General features: G+C 43.5%; 1 protein-coding gene across 1 annotated transcript in view; it reads right to left on the reverse strand.

Annotated features, from left to right (window-relative positions):
- Window positions 1–2291: 2291 nt before the first annotated feature.
- The window catches only part of wwc3 (WWC family member 3), a 54296-nt gene continuing 31447 nt past the window's right edge, over window positions 2292–25140 (reverse strand). The window contains exons 6-23 of the mRNA XM_034136179.1: window positions 22146–22275; window positions 21021–21140; window positions 19092–19165; window positions 18392–18640; window positions 17764–17853; window positions 16855–17279; window positions 16375–16489; window positions 11441–11521; window positions 11056–11142; window positions 10718–10910; window positions 9420–9539; window positions 8745–8824; window positions 8559–8676; window positions 7514–7678; window positions 7039–7131; window positions 6501–6716; window positions 4444–4571; window positions 2292–2749 (exon numbers count right to left, since the gene is read on the reverse strand). Of these exons, the coding sequence (XP_033992070.1) occupies window positions 2683–2749; window positions 4444–4571; window positions 6501–6716; window positions 7039–7131; window positions 7514–7678; window positions 8559–8676; window positions 8745–8824; window positions 9420–9539; window positions 10718–10910; window positions 11056–11142; window positions 11441–11521; window positions 16375–16489; window positions 16855–17279; window positions 17764–17853; window positions 18392–18640; window positions 19092–19165; window positions 21021–21140; window positions 22146–22275 (2551 nt within the window). The 3' untranslated portion in view covers window positions 2292–2682. The remainder of the gene's footprint in view (window positions 2750–4443; window positions 4572–6500; window positions 6717–7038; window positions 7132–7513; window positions 7679–8558; window positions 8677–8744; window positions 8825–9419; window positions 9540–10717; window positions 10911–11055; window positions 11143–11440; window positions 11522–16374; window positions 16490–16854; window positions 17280–17763; window positions 17854–18391; window positions 18641–19091; window positions 19166–21020; window positions 21141–22145; window positions 22276–25140) is intronic.

Below are 25140 nucleotides of genomic sequence, written 5' to 3' on the forward strand. Positions count from 1 at the left end.
ACGTCACTCGACGTATCTTTTAAAGAGGAGGCAGATTTCTTTTTTTACAGTTTTTACAACCTACTCGTTCAAACATGACCACACTCTCTCTCAGCCACAGACGAAGAGATGCCAGATTCAGTGATGAGATCATCAACCGATCAAAGCATGGATCTATACAATATAAACACCAGCACATTTATCAGGACTATCATATCACTAATCATTTAAACTAACATCTCAAACCACAGTAGCTCAATGTTGGCTGGACCGGTTTTACACTATCATTTTTGGAACATTTTTAAGATCAGCTGGAAGCAAACTCCAGTGTTTGATGGCGTTAAAGGAGATTTGTAAAAGCCTCAGTGGGACGATGAAGTCTGCGTTTAATCATCAGATACATAAACTGACTAAAACTATAACACTAACTGCAGAGCCTCATCTCAGACTAACTTTGAAGCAGTGGTTCCTGGGGTCCCTATAGGGGTACTTTTACATTACACTACATTTCATTTGGCTGACGCTTTCAACAAAAGAGACTTAGAATAATTGCAAAAAACTACAAAGATTTAAACTCCGAACAGCACGGAAAGTACAGAAATATTCACTTCAAGCGAGTCCTGGGGAATTAGTTACAAGGCCTCAATTAACTTGAAGTATTAAAGTATTTTCTTTTTACGGGGGTCCCTATACGGGTACTTGAAGGGGATTGCAGGGGTATGTAGAAAGATTAGGCCCCCCCTGCCCCCCCCCCTAGAACCGCCCCTGAGCGCGTGTGTTCCACTTGTCGTAAACGTTTTGAAGCAATTCATCATCGTTCTCAGCTTTAAATATATATAAATACATCCTCTCCTTCATAACAGTGTTTCTGAGTGTGTGTGTGTGAATGTGTGTATTCCACTTATCATAAAAGTTGTGTGTGTGTGTGTTTTTCTGTGTGTGTGTATGTAATAATAATAATTCCTTATATTTATTATAGCGCTTTTTCCATGACCCAAAGCGCTTTACAGATACACATTACACATACATACATGTAACGGTCATGTATTGTGGACAATACCCACAGGAGCAAATTCAGGTGAAGTGTCTTGCCCAAGTACACAACGGCTTTACAGACGCAGCAGCGGCGGGTTACGCCCCCTTGATCTGATGATCAATGCACAGCCCACTGCGCCACACCGCCCATCTTCACACCTCAAAGTCATCAAGGCGCTTTACAAGTACACATTAATATCATACATGTACTGTGGACAATACCCACAGGAGCAAATTCGGGTGAAGTGTCTTGCCCAAGGACACAACGGCCTGACGCAGTGGCGGCGGGAGCGGGTTTTGAACTGGAGTTCCCCAACGCCCCCTTGATCTGATGATCAAACGCACAGCCCGCTGCGCCACTCCGCCCCCGAGTATGTGTGTGTGTGTGTGTGTGTGTGTGTGTGTGTGTGTGTGTGTGCTCCTGAAGCCTCTGCATGTTCAGACTGAGGTCAGCTGAACCGGTTTGTGGTGAGATCAGCGGTGACTCGTTCAGAGAAACGTTGAAGCAGCCGAGGTGAAAAACATCAAGTAAGAAGTTTTATTATCGTGTTCAACATTTAGAGATGGGAGAAGATCTGAGGAATATACGAATAAAGTATTTAAAGTACTCGTGACACATTTAAAGGACATCTTTTTGGAATATCTTTGACATTAATTTCAAAGACTATTCCATTTATTTTTAATAAAGTATTTCCTTAACTTAATCTCAGGGAAAATCCAACATGTCTTCCTCTTTTTAAATCAGCATAACTCTCCACTTTGAATATACTATATTTTATTATATTTTACTGCATTATTAGTATCAGTATAATAGCTTTTATATTTTTGGTTACATATTCTTCTTTCTGTGTCTCTGTATTTATACCAAAGCAGATTCCTCATGTGTATAAACCTACGAAAACTGATTCTGATGCATTTCAAACTTTGATCGTATCTTTTTTTATCTCATAGATGTGATCTAGTACTTTAGTAAAAGTAGAAGTACTCAGATCTTGTACTTTAGTAAAAGTAGAAGTACTCAGATCTTGTACTTTAGTAAAAGTAGAAGTACTCAGATCTTGTACTTTAGTAAAAGTAGAAGTACTCAGATCTTGTACTTGAGTAAAAGTAGAAGTACTCAGATCCTGTACTTGAGTAAAAGTAAAGTACAGTTCTTGAGTAAATGTACTTTACTTTACACCACTGCTTAAAAGTAACATAAAGTGGAATAACTCAGTAAAAGTATCTCATATTTGTACTTAAGTTCTTGAGTGAAAGTACTTAGTTACTTCCTGAAAGAAGAGCTGAGGCGTGTTTAATGATTCGAGGTAACTGCAGATACAGACATGAATACAGTGTCTCATATATTCATCCATATATTGAAAAGTACATGAAATAATATTAACTTTAATAACACAACAACAAAAGGACATCTGTAATAAAAGTGGATTACAAAGTGACATTTGATGTAAATAACTTTAAGAATTAGAAACAGAGGCGTTCCAGGTAACTGTAAAAACATCCAAGTGCTATTCGTCCAAAGCTACAAAATAAAACACAGTTAAAGCAGGAAGCGTTTCCTTCAAGGAAAGTACTATAAAATAAGTTACAGTACGGCGTCCTCCGAGAAAAACTTCATGAGCTCAGAAAATACGACAAATACTTCATAATAATATCACAAAAACACCATCATACGTCGTCCGCTGGGAGGGGAGGGATGTTGAACCTTGGTCTCGTGAAAAAAGCCATCTTCTCTCTGCGGAATAAAATACAGTTATTATTCAACTCACACAGATTCTGATGAATCTCTAAAACACAAGAAAATGAAATGTTTCCGAAAATAAAATACATAAAAAATGTATTGTGAAATCTGCCCGGAGACAACAGATGAAACGTATCCGATTGGCTAATGAATGTCCCGGAAAAAATACAAACCATGTCTCATGATTTGTAAATAGTTTTTGGTATAGGTTAAACAACATTTTCTTCAAATTCTGAATGAAAAGTCATGAAAAATATCCTCCATTTACAGAAACCCTATTAATGTGCACTGTGCCTGTTAAATGAACTATTACACATGTATGAATGAAAATAAATATTCCCAGGTTTCTAATCATCAGTCGTAAATCGTTCTCGGTAAATGTAAAATAAATTAGATGTTTTCTTCCTATCCAACAAGACAAGATAATAAAACATTTAGTATTTAAGTTAAGTTAAGTTTATCTGAATGGAGAGCACTCCTCCAGACACTGGTGCATTATGGGTTGTTTGTAGTCCCTGTGGAGCCATGCTGTAGTTGTTTGAGCGCCCAGAGACTCGCAGCGCTCAGACTGAAGGTGCTCTTCAGAGAAACGTCTCACAGGAGGTTTTAACGAGGGGCTACCAGGAGGAGTTAGAGAGAACAGGTGTCCCTCCTCAGGTGATCCAGGTGAGCCGGTTCCCCCCCCCGTGTTTACGCAGCTCCTAAAGATCCTGAGGTCTGAACCTCAGCTGTCAGAGTCTCCCTCCAGGCGCCTTTAGATTAAATACTGCTGCCTCCGTGAGAAGAAGAGATCAAACCCTTCATCACAGCTTTAAGGGCCATGCGTGGGAAGATCAGCAGGATTTAAAAAGCCTGCAATGTGTAGGAGCCGCTTTGAAGTTTGAACAATGCATTTTTCCATTGCAGCAAGAGGTGCGCTTTGCTCAGGTGTTGGGGGCGGGGCTAAAGTTTTAGATGGAGGTACGAGGTGACAGGGAAGTCACTGACCACTAAGGTAGGGACTTGTTTGTGTTTACCTGAAGGTAGGGACTTGTTTGTGTTTACCTGAAGGTAGGGACTTGTTGTTTGTGTGTTTACCTGAAGGTAGGGACTTGTTTGTGTGTTTACCTGAAGGTAGGGACTTGTTTGTGTGTTTACCTGAAGGTAGGGACTTGTTTGTGTTTACCTGAAGGTAGGGACTTGTTGTTTGTGTGTTTACCTGAAGGTAGGGACTTGTTTGTGTGTTTACCTGAAGGTAGGGACTTGTTTGTGTTTACCTGAAGGTAGGGACTTGTTGTTTGTGTGTTTACCTGAAGGTAGGGACTTGTTGTTTGTGTGTTTACCTGAAGGTAGGGACTTGTTTGTGTTTACCTGAAGGTAGGGACTTGTTGTTTGTGTGTTTACCTGAAGGTAGGGACTTGTTGTTTGTGTGTTTACCTGAAGGTAGGGACTTGTTTGTGTTTACCTGAAGGTAGGGACTTGTTTGTGTTTACCTGAAGGTAGGGACTTGTTTGTGTTTACCTGAAGGTAGGGACTTGTTGTTTGTGTGTTTACCTGAAGGTAGGGACTTGTTTGTGTTTACCTGAAGGTAGGGACTTGTTGTTTGTGTGTTTACCTGAAGGTAGGGACTTGTTTGTGTTTACCTGAAGGTAGGGACTTGTTGTTTGTGTGTTTACCTGAAGGTAGGGACTTGTTGTTTGTGTGTTTACCTGAAGGTCTGCACGGGGAGGGGCTCCTTCTGGCTCTGCCCCCTCATCTGCAGCACCTCTTTGGAGGCTTTCCTCAGCCTCCTCTCCGCCGCCTCCTCCTGACGCTGCTGCTGCTGACTCTGACCCGCCTGACACAAACAACAACAACAACACAAACAAACAGGAGTCACTCATCACATCAGTGGCCTGTACGACGAATCCAGTTCAACAGACCCTGGATATGTTTGAGTTATCTTAACTAACCCAAAACAAACGCGCTCTCGCTAAGCGGTCCTACGACGCTGGATATCAACTCGGTAACTCAAGCCAGGGTTTCTCCGTCCGGCTGAGAGCGCGTTCACATGAAAGGGGCGGGGTTAGCAACATTTGACCAATCACAAACAGGGACAAGCGTACTGACAGCGCAGCGTCATACTTCCTGAATGAAAAGTGAACTATCACGTTAGACAAATATGAAGACATTACACTTTAAACATCCATGACTTAAACAGATAAACCAGGATGAAAGCCACATAGTATATAGTCACCTGCAAGGTGAATATATGGATATTACATCTGTATGGTGACAGGAGATTAGATCTGTGCGCCCCCACCTGTCTCTGGGCCTAATCTGAAGTGTTACCTAAAGTTTATTATTATATCTGTGTCCTGACAGTAGACTGGATCTGTGTGCCCCCCACTCACCAAACAAATATGGGCTATGTAAGGGATAATGTGCAGCTAGGCGGTCATTATGGGTAAAAGAACACCCGACAGGCAGATCAGGGAGCCCGACGCGAAGCGGAGGGATCTTGATGAGCCTGAAGGGACTCCCAATATTAATTGAAATGATTTTATTGACTTAAAAATGATCGTATTTCTTCCGCTAAGAAAAAAAAACTCCGTTCCGCGGCGCACCAACGGCTGGAACTGGGACAACAACAACTTTACGGCAGCACTGTTTGATGTTTTCTGTAACTGTCCAACTCTGTTCACAGTTTCTGATCCACTAACAAGTCCCTAAACTCTGCAGAGCCCATACCGTGTTCCCGTTAGTGTTCACTTCCTCTCTGCCTTCTTCAGTTCATTTATCTGACGTCCATCGCTCCGTCTTTTACCCTCTTTTCCTTTCTCTTTCTCGATCCTCCTTAGCAACGGCAGGAACTGCTGCGATAGCGTTTTTGAGGAGCTTTTTGATTACAGATTTGAAAACATCGTTGCTTGCTTTAAAAGTAGCACAATCCATGATGTCAAACCTTGGGAAGTATCTAGATATCCCTGCCCTAATGCCAAAGGAACTGCACACTGAATCTGATCTCTATGTCTGGACCGCTGCGTAAAAAGGAGGGTTTCTGCCCGTTACTTCTCCGCTGTTTTCTTGTCCCAGTTTGCTTTTCAGCCAAACTGTATAGAGTTCAATCGAACGGACTTCTTTCTGCAGATATGAGCATCCTTAACAACGGCCAATAAATCCTTGACAGCAGTCTGTCTGTTCTGGATTAACAACGTGTCACGTGTTCTGAATTGACCAATCAGAATCGAGTATTCAACTAAGCCATGTACTAATCTTATATAACGAGACATGAAACTACAAGGGTTCATTGTGTCAAAATAACTCGCTAAATGAGGATTTGAGTTTGACATCCCTGATCTAAAGTGTTACCTAAAGGTAATTATTATTATTATATCTGTATGGTGTCCTGAGAGTGGATCTGTGTGCCCCCACCTGTCTCTGCGCCTCCCTCACAGGCAGCAGAAGCGCACTCGTTTTTTTTCCTGTAAGCAATCAGACAGAGAGGTGGGAGGGAGGATGGAGGTCGGTTTGGAGGACAAATAGAGCTGGGTGTCATCCGCGTAACGATGAAAGTGAATGTTGAATTTACGGAAGATATGGCCAAGAGGAAGTAGATAGATGATGAAAAGAAGAGGCTCCAGGACAGAGCCCTGGGGAACACCGGTACCGACTGGGAGTGGCTGTGATTTGAAAGCTTTGAGTTGGAGTGTGGCCAGAGAGATATGATTTAAACCAGTATGATATCTGTATGGTGACAGGAGAGTGGATATTGTTGAACCCCCACCTGTCTCTGCGCCTCCCTCAGCAGAGAGCAGAAGCGCTCGTCCCTCAGCTCGGGGGGGTCTTGGGCCTGGGGGGCCTCCAGACGCAGCTTCAGGTCTCGCAGGAAGCTCAGCTCCTCCAGAAGCTGCTTCTGCCGGCTCCTGCAGGCCTGGAGGTCCAGCTCCAGGTCCAGAGAGGTCCGGGTGGGCTGCTCCGCCAGGGAGGAGCGGTACGACTGCTGCTCAGAGAGAGAGAGAGAGACGTGTGTTCAGATGAGACGCTTTATCACGTGTTAGACCAGAATGAAAACAGTTTTAATGAGGTTAAACAATTATTATTAAGCGCTCCTTCAAAATAAAGGTATTACTACAGCTTTTCTTTCAAAATAAAGGTATTTCTGGGCCGTCGGATAGCTCAGTGGTTACATTTCAGGCATTGTCCTCCTGTTTTAAATTAATATATTTTTTGTCAGGCAGTGAAGTGTTGGATCCAGTGCATTGAGACCCCTCCTCGTCCAGTGGAAACAGAGTTCTGCCTCCTAGAGGAAGAGCAGAGTGTACCTGCTTGTATCTCAGCGTTCTCCTCTCCAGAGTGTTCCTGACAAACGGAGGTTTCTTTGGTAGAGTGGAGCTGTCGCTGTCGCTGCGATACAACTGCAACACACGAACACACCGTTTATATCCAGAGAGACTCAACAACAACAGATCAACAACAACAGATCAACAACAGATCAACAACAGATCAACATCAGATCATCAACAACAGATCTCGGTCAGAAAGGCTTCTCTTCTCTGTTTTGCTCCGTCTCACTTCTCCACCGTGAAATATGTTTCTTATCTTAAATCTCTCATACCAAAAATATATTTGTATTGCAGAACTACACGAATCACACAAACGACCTATTCTGGATGCAACCCGGCGAGTTAAGCTGACAGGTTGTGTGTCTGAGCCGAGCTCTCTGAAGCAGGTGAGCGTGCACGTGATGCCGTTACTTTGACTGAACTTAAACCTATATGACTGAAACAAACGTCTCACCCTGCAGACGTACTGGCTCCGGGCCCCGGGGGAGAAGGTCTGCGACCGGACGATGGTGCTGCCCCTCATGAAGGGAGAGGCGTGGCCCCAGCGGCCCCCCCTCTCTTTGGGCCGGACCCTCACCGGATCGGGGACCAGAGCCTCCGTCATGGTGCCCTTCTCCACCTGCAGACAGACGAATACATATATATGCAGCTGTGTCTATAACCCCCCCCCCCCCCATCAGCTGTTTCCCTCAGGACGACAGGTTTTAATTCCCTCAAAAGAAACGACTAAATATTATATTTAATAAAGTAATAAAGACAGTCAATGGAAATCGATTTGAAATGAGGGGAGCAGAGCAACGTAGATAAAGAGGATCCGACCCCGAACACAGCTAACTGTCTCATCATCATGGGCGCCTCTTTGTTAGAAAAAGTGGTGGCGACACTTCTTTCAGGTTTAAAAAAACAATACTGCATTAAGCGCCCACCCTGCAAACAATACATGCATATATACAGATATACATATTCTGAGTTACAATACTTTTTTGATAACTAGCGCAGTAGCAACGTTTCTGCTAAGCTGCTGCTAAGCTGCTGCTAAGCTGCTGCTAAGCTGTTCTCAAATCAATTATTACTAATATTAAACATGGGGTTTCAGGAAAACAGTCAGAAGGAGAGAACAGTCCTCCAGATTGTACATGTTCTCAAAGTGGACCATTCTTTGTTTTCAGAACCTTTTAACAGATTATCCGAAATATATAAATGCTCACATATACAAGAAAAGAAAGCAGTCGATCAATCCTAACCATAAATACTACTTAAACATTTCCTCCCTTAAACCAGAAATCCATTTGCTTTCACTCTTCTTCAATGTCCATTCCAAACCTTTGAAATAATAATACCAATTTTTTTGCCTTTCATAACACCCAAGGACACCTTACAATTCAGAAAATATTCTAAAATAAGGTTAACAGTAGAACAGGACAATGACATTGGGCACTACAGTGAGTCTCTGTTTCACACTATAAGACAAATAATAGGTGACCTTTGAACCTGCTCACCTTCACTTTGCCGCTCGGCCCCCTGCTGGTGACGCCCTCTGCACACGGCCCCTCAGTGGGGGCGGTGAAAGCGTTGCTATTGCTGCAGCCGCTGTCCACCGACTCCGCCTGCCAGCTCCTGAGAACACACACACTGTATCACTGACACCCTGCCTTTCTGTGTTATACACCTGGAGCGGCTGTTACCTCTCTGACGCCTCCCCCCTCCTCTGCTGCGCCGCCTCCCCCCCCTCCAGCTGGGAGCTGTTGCGTGACAGCAGGGCCTCCTGTAACGTCAGAGGAACTGTCAGACATTCCTCACACACACATCTGCAGGGTGTGTGTGTCTTTTTACCGCTTTCATTTATTGTTATGTCATGGAGGACACACACACACACACACACACACACACACACACACACACACACACACACACACACACACACACAACACACACACAACACACCACACACACACACACACACACACACACACACACACACACACACACACACACCACACACACACACACACACACACACACACACACACCACACACACACACACACACACACACACACCACACACACACACACACACACACACACACACACACACACACACACACACACACACACACACACACACACACACACACACACACACACAACACACACACACACACACACACACACCACACACACACACACACACACACACACACACACACACACACACACACACACCAACACACACCACACACCACACACACACACACACCTGTCCTCTCTCTACGAGCTGCAGGTGTGATTCACTGTTTAATGGAAATAATGATCAGGTGTGTGTGTGTGTGTGTGTGTGTGTGTGTGTGTGTGTGTGTACCTGGTTCTCTGTGTGTCTGCGCTGGCTCTTCTCCGCCCCGCTCAGCATGGTCACCCTCAGCCAATGGTAAATCATCTCCACCCCCCCCTCACACTCAGAGAGCCCCAGCTGAGCCGAGCCCTGCAGGATCACAGGAAAATAGAACAGATATTTTAAAACAAATGTATATAAAGAGGTCCGACACATTGTAAGTGATAGGCTAAGGGGCGGGACATGTTTTATTCCAATTCTATTTCAATGTAAATACTGCTATGTTTTACTATATTTTTTAATGTCATTATATTTTTCTTAAAATAGTTTTTGTTATAAAAATCATCCCTGGTCCCCGGCTTGAGCTTCAATCTCAGGATCCATGTATTTGTGATCCTCTCAAGAATGGAAGTAGTCAAAATCTAAAAAATCTGACTTTTTCTAAAAAATCTGACTTTTTCTCAAAATCTAAAAAATCTGACTTTTTCTAAAAAATCTCAAAAATCTGACTTTTTCTCAAAATCTCAAAAATCTGACTTTTCACACAAATCTAAAAAATGCTGACTTTTCTCAAAAAATCTGACTTTTTCACAAAAATCTCAAAACATTTGACTTTTTCACAAAAATCTCAAAAAATTTGACTTTTTCACAAAAATCTCAAAAAAATTTACTTTTTCGCAAAATCTCAAAATTCTGACTTTTTCTCAGAATCTCAAAATTCTGACTTTTTCTCAAAATCTAAAAATTCTGACTTTTTCTCAAAAATCTCAAAATTCTGACTTTTTCTGAATACTTAAAAATGTTAATAATCCCTGGTCCCCGGCTTGAGCTTCAACCTCAGGATCCATGTATCTGTGATCCTCTCCAGAATGGAAGTAGTCATCACATACAGAGCATCATCTAGTTCCTAAACAGTGTCCTTCACATGCTGATATCCAAGAGAGGGAGTTACACAGTCACAAGATGGAGGAATAGAAAGCAGTATTCAATGTTTACTTCAGATTAGCTCCACGTCAGAAATGAGCATGCTTGTCATATGTCTATCTCCATAGAGGCTGAATCATCATGTTAATCACATAGCTATCATATGCCTCAAACAGTCCTGATGCTCTTCTAGGTAATCATACATCCTGTCATGTTCACAGCTACAGTTGGGGTATGCACCATGACATCAAGCTGAATTCCTCATACGTGCCAACCTACCTGGTGATAAACCTGTTTCTGATTCTGATATTATTGCTACCTCAATCAGTAGTACCTCATTCAACCTCACTTCAAAACTATTCCCTTTACATATCCCCCCCCCGTCCCCGTCCCCCCCTCCTCACCAGGGTCTCCTCCTGGCTCTCGCCCCCCAGAGAGCAGACGCTGATCTGCAGGAAGCTGGCGGTCAGAGCGCCGCTGGAGACGGGGATCCGGAAGCCTTCGTTAAAGTTCAGGATGTTCTGAGGGTCCAGAGCGGAGCAGCAGTAGAAACAGGACCGAGCCGAGTCCAGAGGGAGGAGCTGCACCTTCACATACCTGGGGGGGGGGGGGGGGGGGGTCATACGGTCAGCATGGGGGTTAAAGGTCTCCTGTTATACTGTTTTTAGGCATATATTATAGGTCCAGAGATCATTCTTCTCCTCTGTGGACATGTTTACTAATCAGATCTGAAAGCACTCACACTTTGAACCCCTCTCTGACCACGCAGCGGTTCAGGTTCTTCAGCTGCAGGAGGTGGAGCCGCAGAGACTGAGAGGACAGCTCCCAGCTGAGGACAGGAAGTACAGACAGGGAGTAAATACAGCACACAAACAAAAAAGAATAATATATTTTTTTTAAAGATGTTTATACATATCATTAAAAAATATTTAAAAAATGTATTTAAAAAAAGAATAATAATACATACAAAAAATTAAGTAAAAATTATTATAATAATACATAAAAAATGTAAAAGTAATAATAGAATAAAAAATGCAATAATAATTAAATAAATAAATAATAATTAAATATAATTAATAATAATAACAAATAATTACAAATAAAATAATTAAAATAATCATCCTCACAGCAGTCCCAGGTGGATCTGTGTGGGCTCGCTCACAGAAGTCAGATCTTTAATAAAAGAAATCTCATCGGACTCCTCCGTCCTGTTAGAGGAGACAACAACAACAACAACAACAACAACAACAACAACAACAATATGTTATTCTGTTTCATTGGAAGCTGTTTTTCTTTAAAGCCATTTAAAAAATGTGATTTTTGATCTGTGTGCCCCCCAAAGCTCCTGAAGGTTACTTTAAGGTACAGGTGTCTCTAAGGTACAGGTGTCTTTAAGGTACAGGTGTCTTTAAGGTACAGGTGTCTCTAAGGTACAGGTGTCTCTAAGGTACAGGTGTCTCTTTAGTAGGTGTCTTACAGGTTGTCTTTCTTAAGGTACAGGTGTCTCTAAGGTACAGGTGTCTCTAAGGTACAGGTGTCTCTAGGTACAGGTGTTCTCTAAGGTACAGGTGTCTCTAGGTACAGGTGTCTCTAAGGTACAGGTTGTCTCTAAGGTACAGGTGTCTTCTAAGGTACAGGTGTCTCTAAGGTACAGGTGTCTCTAAGGTACAGGTGTCTCTAAGGTACAGGTGTCTTTAAGGTACAGGTGTCTCTAAGGTACAGGTGTCTCTAAGGTACAGGTGTCTCTAAGGTACAGGTGTCTCTAAGGTACAGGTGTCTCTAAGGTACAGGTGTCTCTAAGGTACAGTGTCTCTAAGGTACAGGTGTCTCTAAGGTACAGGTGTCTCTAAGGTACAGGTGTCTCTAAGGTACAGGGTCTTGTCTCTAAGGTACAGGTTGTCTCTAAGGTACAGGTGTCTTGTCTCTAAGGTACAGGTGTCTCTAAGGTACAGGTTGTCTCTAGGTACAGCGTGTCTCTAAGGTACAGGTGTCTCTAAGGTACAGGGTGTCTTAGGTACAGGTGTCTTTAAGGTTACAGGTGTCTCTAAGGTACAGGTGTCTTAAGGTACAGGTGTCTCTAAGGTACAGGTGTCTCTAAGGTACAGGTGTCTCTAAGGTACAGGTGTCTTTAAGGTACAGGTGTCTCTGAGGTACAGGTGTCTTTGAGGTACAGGTGTCTCTTTAAGGTACAGGTGTCTCTAAGGTACAGGTGTCTTTAAGGTACAGGTGTCTCTAAGGTACAGGTGTCTCTAAGGTACAGGTGTTTCTAAGGTACAGGTGTCTCTAAGGTACAGGTGTCTCTAAGGTACAGGTGTCTCTAAGGTACAGGTGTCTCTAAGGTACAGGTGTCTTTAAGGTACAGGTGTCTTGTCTCTAAGGTACAGGTGTCTCTAAGGTACAGGTGTCTCTAAGGTACAGGTGTCTTGTCTCTAAGGTACAGGTGTCTTGTCTCTAAGGTACAGGTGTCTTGTCTCTAAGGTACAGGTGTCTCTAAGGTACAGGTGTCTTGTCTCTAAGGTACAGGTGTCTCTAAGGTACAGGTGTCTTTAAGGTACAGGTGTCTTTAAGGTACAGGTGTCTCTAAGGTACAGGTGTCTCTAAGGTACAGGTGTCTTTAAGGTACAGGTGTCTCTAAGGTACAGGTGTCTTGTCTCTAAGGTACAGGTGTCTCTAAGGTACAGGTGTCTCTAAGGTACAGGTGTCTCTAAGGTACAGGTGTCTTTAAGGTACAGGTGTCTCTAAGGTACAGGTGTCTTGTCTCTAAGGTACAGGTGTCTCTAAGGTACAGGTGTCTCTAAGGTACAGGTGTCTTTAAGGTACAGGTGTCTCTAAGGTACAGGTGTCTCTAAGGTACAGGTGTCTTTAAGGTACAGGTGTCTCTAAGGTACAGGTGTCTTTAAGGTACAGGTGTCTCTAAGGTACAGGTGTCTTTAAGGTACAGGTGTCTCTAAGGTACAGGTGTCTCTAAGGTACAGGTGTCTCTAAGGTACAGGTGTCTCTGAGGTACAGGTGTCTTTGAGGTACAGGTGTCTCTAAGGTACAGGTGTCTCTAAGGTACAGGTGTCTTTAAGGTACAGGTGTCTCTAAGGTACAGGTGTATTTGAGGTACAGGTGTCTCTAAGGTACAGGTGTCTCTAAGGTACAGGTGTATTTGAGGTACAGGTGTCTCTAAGGTACAGGTGTCTCTAAGGTACAGGTGTCTCTAAGGTACAGGTGTCTCTAAGGTACAGGTGTCTCTAAGGTACAGGTGTCTTGTCTCTAAGGTACAGGTGTCTCTGAGGTACAGGTGTCTCTAAGGTACAGGTGTCTTGTCTCTAAGGTACAGGTGTCTTGTCTTTAAGGTACAGGTGTCTTGTCTCTAAGGTACAGGTGTCTTGTCTCTAAGGTACAGGTGTCTTGTCTCTGAGGTACAGGTGTCTTGTCTCTAAGGTACAGGTGTCTCTAAGGTACAGGTGTCTTTAAGGTACAGGTGTCTTTAAGGTACAGGTGTCTCTAAGGTACAGGTGTCTTTAAGGTACAGGTGTCTCTAAGGTACAGGTGTCTCTAAGGTACAGGTGTCTCTAAGGTACAGGTGTCTCTAAGGTACAGGTGTCTCTGAGGTACAGGTGTCTTTGAGGTACAGGTGTCTCTAAGGTACAGGTGTCTCTAAGGTACAGGTGTCTTTAAGGTACAGGTGTCTCTAAGGTACAGGTGTCTCTGAGGTACAGGTGTCTCTGAGGTACAGGTGTCTCTGAGGTACAGGTGTCTTTGAGGTACAGGTGTCTCTAAGGTACAGGTGTCTCTAAGGTACAGGTGTCTCTAAGGTACAGGTGTCTCCAAGGTACAGGTGTCTCTAAGGTACAGGTGTCTCTAAGGTACAGGTGTCTTGTCTCTAAGGTACAGGTGTCTTGTCTCTAAGGTACAGGTGTCTTGTCTCTAAGGTACAGGTGTCTTGTCTCTAAGGTACAGGTGTCTCTAAGGTACAGGTGTCTTGTCTCTAAGGTACAGGTGTCTTGTCTTTAAGGTACAGGTGTCTTGTCTCTAAGGTACAGGTGTCTTGTCTCTAAGGTACAGGTGTCTTGTCTCTAAGGTACAGGTGTCTTGTCTCTAAGGTACAGGTGTCTCTAAGGTACAGGTGTCTCTAAGGTACAGGTGTCTTGTCTTAAGGTACAGGTGTCTTGTCTCTAAGGTACAGGTGTCTCTAAGGTACAGGTGTCTCTAAGGTACAGGTGTCTCTAAGGTACAGGTGTCTTTAAGGTACAGGTGTCTCCAAGGTACAGGTGTCTCTAAGGTACAGGTGTCTTTAAGGTACAGGTGTCTCTAAGGTACAGGTGTCTCTAAGGTACAGGTGTCTCTAAGGTACAGGTGTCTCTAAGGTACAGGTGTATTTGAGGTACAGGTGTCTCTAAGGTACAGGTGTCTCTGAGGTACAGGTGTCTTTGAGGTACAGGTGTCTTTAAGGTACAGGTGTCTCTAAGGTACAGGTGTCTCTTATGTACAGGTGTCTCTAAGGTACAGGTGTCTCTAAGGTACAGGTGGTCTGCTAAGGTACAGGTGTCCTCTAAGGTACAGGTGTCTTTAAAGGTACAGGTGTCTCCAAGGTACGAGGTGTCCTCTAAGGTACAGGTGTCTCTAAGGTACAGGTGTCTCTAAGTACAGGTGTCTCTAAGGTACAGGGTGTCTCTAAGGTACAGGTGTCTTGTCTCTAAGGTACAGGGTGTCTTGTCTCTAAGGTACGGTGTCTTGTCTCTAAGGTACAGGTGTCTTGTCTCTAAGGTTACAGGGCTTGTCTCTAAGGTACAGGTGTGTCTCTGAAGGGTCAGGTGGTCTCCTAAGGTACAGGGTTCTTGTCCTTTAAGGTACAGGTTGTCTCTAGGTACAGGTGTCTTGTCTCTAAGGTACAGGTGTCTCTAAGGTACAAGGTGTCTTGTCTCTTAAGGTACAGGTGTCTTGTCTCTAAGGTAACAGGTGTCTTGTCTTTAAGGTACAGGTGTCTTGTCTCTAAGGTACAGGTGCTTGTCCTCTAAGGTACAGGTGTCTTGTCTCTAAGGTACAGGTGTCTTGTCTCTAAGGTACAGGTGTCCTTGTCTCTAAGGTACAGGTGTCATCTAAGGTACAGGTGTCTCTAAGGTACAGGTGTCTTGTCTTAAGGTACAGGTGTCTTGTCTCTAAGGTACAGGTGTCTTGTCTCTAAGGTACAGGTGGTCTTAAGGTACAGGTGTCTTGTCTCTAAGGTACAGGTGTCTTGTCTCTAAGGTACAGGTGTCTTGTCTCTAAGGTACAGGTGTCTTGTCTCTAAGGTACAGGTGTCTTGTCTCTAAGGTACAGGTGTCTTGTCTCTAAGGTACAGGTGTCTTGTCTCTAAGGTACAGTGTCTTGTCTCTAAGGTACAGGTTGTCTTGTCTTAAGGTACAGGTGTCTTGTCTCTTAAGGTACAGGTGTCTTGTCTCTAAGGTACAGGTGTCTTGTCTCTAAGGTACAGGGTCTGTCTCTAAGGTACAGGTGTCTTGTCTCTAAGGTACAGGTTGTCTTGTCTCTAAGGTACAGGTGTCTTGTCTCTAAGGTACAGGTGTCTTGTCTTTAAGGTACAGGTGTCTCTAATGTACAGGTGTCTTGTCTCTAAGGTACAGGTGTCTCTAAGGTACAGGTGTCTTGTCTTTAAGGTACAGGTGTCTTGTCTCTAAGGTACAGGTGTCTTGTCTCTAAGGTACAGGTGTCTCTAAGGTACAGGTGTCTTGTCTCTAAGGTACAGGTGTCTCTAAGGTACAGGTGTCTTGTCTTTAAGGTACAGGTGTCTTGTCTCTAAGGTACAGGTGTCTCTAAGGTACAGGTGTCTTGTCTTTAAGGTACAGGTGTCTTGTCTCTAATGTACAGGTGTCTTGTCTCTAAGGTACAGGTGTCTCTAAGGTACAGGTGTCTTGTCTTTAAGGTACAGGTGTCTTGTCTCTAAGGTACAGGTGTCTTGTCTCTAAGGTACAGGTGTCTCTAAGGTACAGGTGTCTTGTCTCTAAGGTACAGGTGTCTCTAAGGTACAGGTGTCTCTAAGGTACAGGTGTCTCTAAGGTACAGGTGTGTCTCTCACCTGCGCCCCCAGGCCTCGAACACCCCGCTGTCTGTAGCCAGAGCTTCTTCAGAGACGGAGACCCTCCTCGCTCTGCGGACGCTCCGGTTGGCACTGTTCCCCCGCAGAGTCACTCCTGGGGGGTCAGAGGGTCAGAGGGTCAGAGGGTCAGAGGGTCAGAGGGTCAGAGGGTCAGCAGGAATCAGACAGACATCCTGACTGTTACATCTTACCATCGGCTCTAAAGCTTCCTGTCTCTCAACACAAGATCCCATCATTAAAGGATTAAATACATGTCATTCATTAATTTAAAAAAATCATAATAAATAATAATAGAAAAATAATATTAATATAAAAAAATACTAATAATCATAATAATAAAATAAAAGTGAATGTTTTTAACCAAGACAATAAAATAATAAAATCTAAATAGGTGTTTCTGGGAATAGCTAAACGTTTGTTTTTGGTCATTTCTGTATAGCTTGTAGCTCCTACTCCTACCTGTGGTTCCTGTGGGGGGGCCGACGGCGTCCCTCAGCCCCTCCAGAAGCCCCCGCCCCCCCGCCTGCTCCATGTACTCCTCAGTCATCTGCGTCAGGGGGCAATCGGGGGGGGGGAGGTAGGGCGTGTCCATGGGGGAGCCGGGGGGCGAGAGAGAGGAGAGCGAGGAGCGAGAGGAGAGAGAGGCCAGAGACTGGGGGGGGTCGTGGGAGCGCTTGTTTTTACTATGGGAGGGGGGGTCCGCCTGCAGCAGGTAGCGCAGGTGAGGCTCCTCCCCCGCGCCCCCCTCGTACTGAGGGAAGCCGTAGATGTCGCTGAAGCTGATGGAGCTCAGGGACCCCCGGCTGGAGGCCAGAGACCCCCGACTCGAGGCTAAAGACCCCCGACTGCTGCTGGAGGACACCGTGAGGGAGCTGGCCGACATGCTGGGGGGAGAATGTATATAAGGATAGGTTAGTATGTACAGATGTGTGCATACGTTATATCACTATGTGCCATCGTACAGGTTTATACTACAGTCTTATGTATGTATGAGTGTGTGTGTGTGTGAGTGTGTGTGTGTGTGTGTGTGTGTCTGTCTGTCTGTGAGTTGCTGAGTGAGGGAGTGTGTGTGTGTGAGTGTGTGTGTGTGAGTGTGTGTGTGTCTGTCTGTCTGTGAGTTGCTGAGTGAGGGAGTGTGTGTGTGTGTGTGTGTGTGTGTGTGTGTGTGTGTCTGTCTGTCTGTCTGTGTGTGTTTCTGAGTGAGGGAGTGTGTGTGTGTGTGTGTGTGTGAGTTTCTGAGGGAGTGTGTGTGTGCGTGTGCGTGTGCGTGTGCGTGTGCGTGTGCGTGTGCGTGTCTGTGTGTGTGTGTGTGTGTGTGTGTGTGTGTGTGTGTGTGTGTGTGTGTGTGTGTGTGTGTGTGTGTGTTACCTCTTCAGCTGTGAGTGCAGGTAGGTGGTGATGCGTGTGGCCTCCTCCAGCTGCCTCAGCAGAGCGTTCCTCTTCTCCTGCTGCAGGATCCTGAGAGAACAAGTTAGATTAAAGTGAAATAAGATTTATTAAAACCACGTCATATTTCATTAAAAGTTATAACATATAATGCTAACTTCAGGGTCAGCTGTAACTAGAAAGTTAAACAAATTATAAAAACTCGCAGTCAATTACGTCATAAAAAAAGTCAAAGTTGCAAAAACAATATTGTAAAAAGTCCGAAAAAAGTTACAGTAAAGTATGCATTTAAAATGTGAACAAAATGTAAAGTATGTAATAGAAAAGGCATAGTTTATTTAATTAAAACAAATCATCAGAAACCTCCTTCTCTCACCTCTGATTCTCTCCCTGAGTCTGTTCATTTCTCTCATGTACTATGCCTTGTCTTTTTATTCTGCTGCAACGCAAACATTTCCCAAATTGGGATCAATAAAGTACTTCTTATCTAAAGCCCGCCCCCTCTCACCTCTGATTGGCCCCCTGGCTACCTGGCTCTGTTAACCCCGCCCCCTCTCACCTCTGATTGGCACCCTGGCTACCTGGCTCTGTTAACCCCGCCCCCTCTCACCTCTGATTGGCCCCCTGGCTCTGGCTGCTGTTGGCTCTCTGCACCTCCCCCTCCAGACGCCCTCTCTCCTCCTCCAGCTGCAGCAGGGTTTCGGGGCAGATCTGCTGCCGGATCACCTCCTCCAGCTCCTGCAGCAGCGCCTCCTTCTCCCTCAGCAGCTGCAGGAAGTCCCGGTCCCGGTCCGCCTCCACCCGACCCGACCAGGAGTCAGAGTCCAGCTGAGCGAGCTGGTGCTGGACGCTCTGCACCCTGAGGGGGGGGGACACGGGTTAGGGGTAATATTACAACCCTTAAATCAGACTTTAGTTCCACCTGGAGTAAATCCACAAGCTACTCTGCAGTATACAAAGTCATTCAAACTAGCTGCACCTTTACCAGCTTTGAGAACACTTTCATGATCAATCATTATAAAACATATCATATATATTATTCTGAAATGGACCAATCTGCACAATGACTACTTTTACTGTCGCTACTTTCACTATATTTTGATGAGAATACTTTTCTACTTTCACTTGAGGAACATTTTGAATACAGGACTTTTACTGTAACAGAGTATTCCTACTCTCTGGTACTTCTACTTTTACTCAAGTACAAGACCCGAGTACTTCTACTTTTACTCAAGTACAAGATCTGAGTACTTCTACTTTCACTCAAGTACAAGATCTGAGTACTTCTACTCTTACACACACACACTCACTTCTTCTTGGCCTCCTCATACTGCCAGTTAACTTTCACTTTGTCCACCAGGTGTGAGGAGTCCTGGGAGCCGTACTGAAACACAGAGAGGAACAGTTCAATGAGAAGAAGAGACATGAAGAAGAGGGGACACATGTTGATGTAGAAGAGACATGAAGAAGAGGGGACACATGTTGACGTAGAAGAGACATGAAGAAGAGGGGACACATGTTGATGAAGAAGAGACATGAAGAAGAGGGGACACATGTTGACGTAGAAGAGACATGAAGAAGAGGGGACACATGTTGATGTAGAAGAGACATGAAGAAGAGGGGACACATGTTGATGTAGAAGAGACATGAAGAAGAGGGGACACATGTTGATGAAGAAGAGACATGAAGAAGAGGGGACACATGTTGATGTAGAAGAGACATGAAGAAGAGGGGACACATGGTGATGTAGAAGAGACATGAAGAAGAGGGGACACATGTTGATGTAGAAGAGACATGAAGAAGAGGGGACACATGTTGACGTAGAAGAGACATGAAGAAGAGGGGACACATGTTGATGTAGAAGAGACATGAAGAAGAGGGGACACATGTTGACGTAGAAGAGACATGAAGAAGAGGGGACACATGTTGACGTAGAAGAGACATGAAGAAGAGGGGACACATGTTGACGTAGAAGAGACATGAAGAAGAGGGGACACATGTTGATGTAGAAGAGACATGAAGAAGAGGGGACACATGTTGATGTAGAAGAGACATGAAGAAGAGGGGACACATGTTGATGAAGAAGAGACATGAAGAAGAGGGGACACATGTTGACGTAGAAGAGACATGAAGAAGAGGGGACACATGTTGATGAAGAAGAGACATGAAGAAGAGGGGACACATGTTGACGTAGAAGAGACATGAAGAAGAGGGGGACACATGTTGATGTAGAAGAGACATGAAGAAGAGGGGACACATGTTGATGTAGAAGAGACATGAAGAAGAGGGGACACATGGTGATGTAGAAGAGACATGAAGAAGAGGGGACACATGTTGATTGTAGAAGAGACATGAAGAAGAGGGGACACATGTTGATGTAGAAGAGACATGAAGAAGAGGGGACACATGTTGATGTAGAAGAGACATGAAGAAGAGGGGACACATGTTGATGTAGAAGAGACATGAGGAAGAGGGGACACATGTTGACGTAGAAGAGACATGAAGAAGAGGGGACACATGTTGACGTAGAAGAGACATGAAGAAGAGGGGACACATGTTGACGTAGAAGAGACATGAAGAAGAGGGGACACATGTTGACGTAGAAGAGACATGAAGAAGAGGGGACACATGTTGACGTAGAAGAGACATGAAGAAGAGGGGACACATGTTGATGTAGAAGAGACATGAAGAAGAGGGGACACATGTTGATGTAGAAGAGACATGAAGAAGAGGGGACACATGTTGATGTAGAAGAGACATGAAGAAGAGGGGACACATGTTGACGTAGAAGAGACATGAAGAAGAGGGGACACATGTTGATGTAGAAGAGACATGAAGAAGAGGGGACACGTGTTGATGAAGAAGAGACATGAAGAAGAGGGGACACATGTTGATGTAGAAGAGACATGAAGAAGAGGGGACACGTGTTGATGTAGAAGAGACATGAAGAAGAGGGGACACATGTTGATGAAGAAGAGACATGAAGAAGAGGGGACACATGTTGATGTAGAAGAGACATGAAGAAGAGGGGACACATGTTGACGTAGAAGAGACATGAAGAAGAGGGGACACATGTTGATGTAGAAGAGACATGAAGACGAGGGGACACATGTTGACGAAGAAGAGACATGAAGAAGTGGATTTTGCACAATAGGAGACCTCTAAAACCTTTCTCGTCCCCCTCTAGCGTACGTTGTTCCTAATAAAAGTATTGAGGTGTTTTGGTCAGTGTGTGTCACCTCTCCGATGAGGTCGGTCTGACAGCCGGTGTCACAGAACTGCAGCTCCGATCCTCCGGCGTTCCCGGCGTTCCCGACCTCTCCGGAGTTCTGGAAGTTCACCGTCAGCTTCGCAAGGCACTGTGGGAGGACAGAAAGAACACATTTGTATATATTAAAATACACAAAATCATCTTCAAAATCACCTCAGGGCTGAGAATAATCAAGATTTTCAAAAAACACAATTTCTTAAATGAAGTTTTAGTTGGGTGAAATGTCATTGTTTTGACCCCTTAGGGCCACCGTACATTTGATTAATGTATATAGAGTTTATTGCACAAAAGATATCCTCAATTTCTTTGATTTAAAAGTTGGAAAAAATCCCAAATTAATGTTTTCTTAAATAACGTTTTTGTGGGTTTGATTATTGTATTGTTAAATGTTGTTGTTTTGACCGTCAGGGCCACCGTACTAACAAAATGTATTACCCGTATTAAGATAGTAGCCTATTAACTCAACAGTTAAAAACAGATCATCTCTAAAATGTCTCATCAAAGTGAAACAAAGGTCTAAAGTAAATCATGTTTTAACAGATTAATATACACATTTAAATCAGAATACCTTTATTAGTCCCACAGAGGGGAAAGTGCGTCACGTGGACAGGAACCTCCTCCTGATGATTCCCCGTCTCTTTGTTTATTTAGAATAACTTTTCCCTGCATGACATGAAGCTGACTAAACGCTGGACTCTGACTCAGATGACTGGAAATGATTCACTAAAATAAGAATCTGACATTCTGCAGAACAGACACCAGAGGGCAGCAGAGGATATTACAACTACAGGACCCAGGCGGGAGGAATGAACTATCAAATCCATAATCAATCAGAAAATGCTTGTGTGGATGCAGATCAAAATAAGCATCCTTGAATACATTTTAAATGAATTTGTGACTTTTTTCTCAAAGAATATCCTTTTTTTTGTGGCAAGCTTCAAGTACATTTACCACTTGTCTTTAACTTTGGAGAATATCCAGGTTGTGTAGTAACGTGAGTATTCTTTGTAACAGTATGGGTTATGGTTGACCCGTATCTCGGAGAGTCTCCAGGTGTGTTGCGGTGCTCCCTGATCTGCAGGTAGAGTCGTACCTGGATGAGGTCCTGCCTCTCCTTCTCGCCCGTGCTGATGAACTTCTTGAGGCTTCGCAGCTCGCTGAAGATCGCCTGAGCCTCGTCCAGCTTGTAGTTCGTCTGACTGCACGACATCTTCCGGTCGATCCTGACACACACACACACACACACACACACACACACACACACACACACACACACACACACACACACACACACACACACACACACACACACACACACACACACACACACACACACACACACACACACACCACACACACACACACACACACACACACACACACACACACACACACACACACACCACACACACACACACACACACACACACACACACACACACACACACACACACACACACACACACACACACACACACACACACACACACTAATTCATTTATCATATAAAGTTATCCCGAATACAAATATATATAAGGATATTATGTATGTATGTATAAATGTCTGAAGTCGGTGTATTATGTAAAAAGGGAGAGATGACAGGAAGGGAATTATGTGTTATCATTTATTTATTAATATTATTGTGTAAGTAATGTATAACTGTATTTTTTTATTATTATTTTTTATCCAAATAATAAATAGTTTTTATTATTATTATTATTTGTATTGAATTTTTACAATTATGTTTGCATTATTTGTATTTCTCCATTATTATAACTATGTTTGTATTTCCCTATTTATTCTTTCTGTATTAATATCATGATACATTGTTTTTATTCCTATTTCTTGTTATTATCTTTACATGGAATTAGTATTTCTTGTCTACACGGATAAATGAAGTATGCACAATGATAGAATTAATTAAATAAAATGCATTATTAATTATCATCATGGTGAACAAAATAAACAAACTCTGTCTAAGGATTTATTTTAGTCTGTGGTCGGTTATGAAATACTGATGGTGCATGTGACACACACACAGAGAGAGAGAGAGAGAGAGAGAGAGAGAGAGAGAGAGAGAGAGAGAGAGAGAGAGAGAGAGAGAGAGAGAGAGAGAGAGAGAGAGAGAGAGAGAGAGAGAGAACCATCATCTGCTTGTTTAAAATGCTGCCTTCAAAGACCTATGCTAGAATCTCTATGGTGGCCCTGAAGGTTCAAACAATACCACATTTCACAAAACACTATTTGTTTTCTTACAGGTGTATATCAGTATGTAGTGTCTCTACTTTAAAGAGTCCTCTCCTGCTGATGTTCAGGTGTATATCAGTATGTAGTGTCTCTACTTTAAAGAGTCCTCTCCTGCTGATGTTCAGGTGTATATCAGTATGTAGTGTCTCTACTTTAAAGAGTCCTCTCCTGCTGATGTTCAGGTGTATATCAGTATGTAGTGTCTCTACTTTAAAGAGTCCTCTCCTGCTGATGTTCAGGTGTATATCAGTATGTAGTGTCTCTACTTTAAAGAGTCCTCTCCTGCTGATGTTCAGGTGTATATCAGTATGTAGTGTCTCTACTTTAAAGAGTCCTCTCCTGCTGATGTTCAGGTGTATATCAGTATGTAGTGTCTCTACTTTAAAGAGTCCTCTCCTGCTGATGTTCAGGTGTATATCAGTATGTAGTCCCTCTACTTTAAAGAGTCCTCTCCTGCTGATGTTCAGGTGTATATCAGTATGCAGTGTCTCTACTTTAAAGAGTCCTCTCCTGCTGATGTTCAGGTGTATATCAGTATGTAGCGTCTCTACTTTAAAGAGTCCTCTCCTGCTGATGTTCAGGTGTATATCAGTATGTAGTGTCTCTACTTTAAAGAGTCCTCTCCTGCTGATGTTCAGGTGTATATCAGTATGTAGTGTCTCTACTTTAAAGAGTCCTCTCCTGCTGATGTTCAGGTGTATATCAGTATGTAGTGTCTCTACTTTAAAGAGTCCTCTCCTGCTGATGTTCAGGTGTATATCAGTATGTAGTGTCTCTACTTTAAAGAGTCCTCTCCTGCTGATGTTCAGGTGTATATCAGTATGTAGTGTCTCTACTTTAAAGAGTCCTCTCCTGCTGATGTTCAGGTGTATATCAGTATGTAGTGTCTCTACTTTAAAGAGTCCTCTCCTGCTGATGTTCAGGTGTATATCAGTATGTAGTGTCTCTACTTTAAAGAGTCCTCTCCTGCTGATGTTCAGGTGTATATCAGTATGTAGTGTCTCTACTTTAAAGAGTCCTCTCCTGCTGATGTTCAGGTGTATATCAGTATGTAGTGTCTCTACTTTTAAAGAGTCCTCTCCTGCTGATGTTCAGGTGTATATCAGTATGTAGTGTCTCTACTTTAAAGAGTCCTCTCTCCTGCTGATGTTCAGGTGTATATCAGTATGTAGTGTCTCTACTTTAAAGAGTCCTCTCCTGCTGCTGTTCAGGTGTATATCAGTATGTAGTGTCTCTACTTTAAAGAGTCCTCTCCTGCTGATGTTCAGGTGTATGTCAGTATGTAGTGTCTCTACTTTAAAGAGTCCTCTCCTGCTGATGTTCAGGTGTATATCAGTATGTAGTGTCTCTACTTTAAAGAGTCCTCTCCTCTGATGTTCAGGTGTATATCAGTATGTAGTGTCTCTACTTTAAAGAGTCCTCTCCTGATGATGTTCTGGTGTATATCAGTATGTAGTGTCTCTACTTTAAAGAGTCCTCTCCTGCTGATGTTCTGGTGTATATCAGTATGTTGAGTCTCTACTTTAAAGAGTCCTCTCCTGCTGATGTCCAGGTGTATATCAGTATGTAGTGTCTCTACTTTAAAGAGTCCTCTCCTGCTGATGTTCAGGTGTATATCAGTATGTAGTGTCTCTACTTTAAAGAGTCCCCTCCTGCTGATGTTCAGGTGTATATCAGTATGTAGTGTCTCTACTTTAAAGAGTCCTCTCCTCTGATGTTCAGGTGTATATCAGTATGTAGTGTCTCTACTTTAAAGAGTCCTCTCCTGCTGATGTTCAGGTGTATATCAGTATGTAGTGTCTCTACTTTAAAGAGTCCTCTCCTGCTGATGTTCAGGTGTA

Source organism: Trematomus bernacchii, unplaced genomic scaffold, assembly GCF_902827165.1.
Source record: "Trematomus bernacchii unplaced genomic scaffold, fTreBer1.1, whole genome shotgun sequence".
Taxonomy (NCBI): Eukaryota; Metazoa; Chordata; class Actinopteri; order Perciformes; family Nototheniidae; genus Trematomus; species Trematomus bernacchii.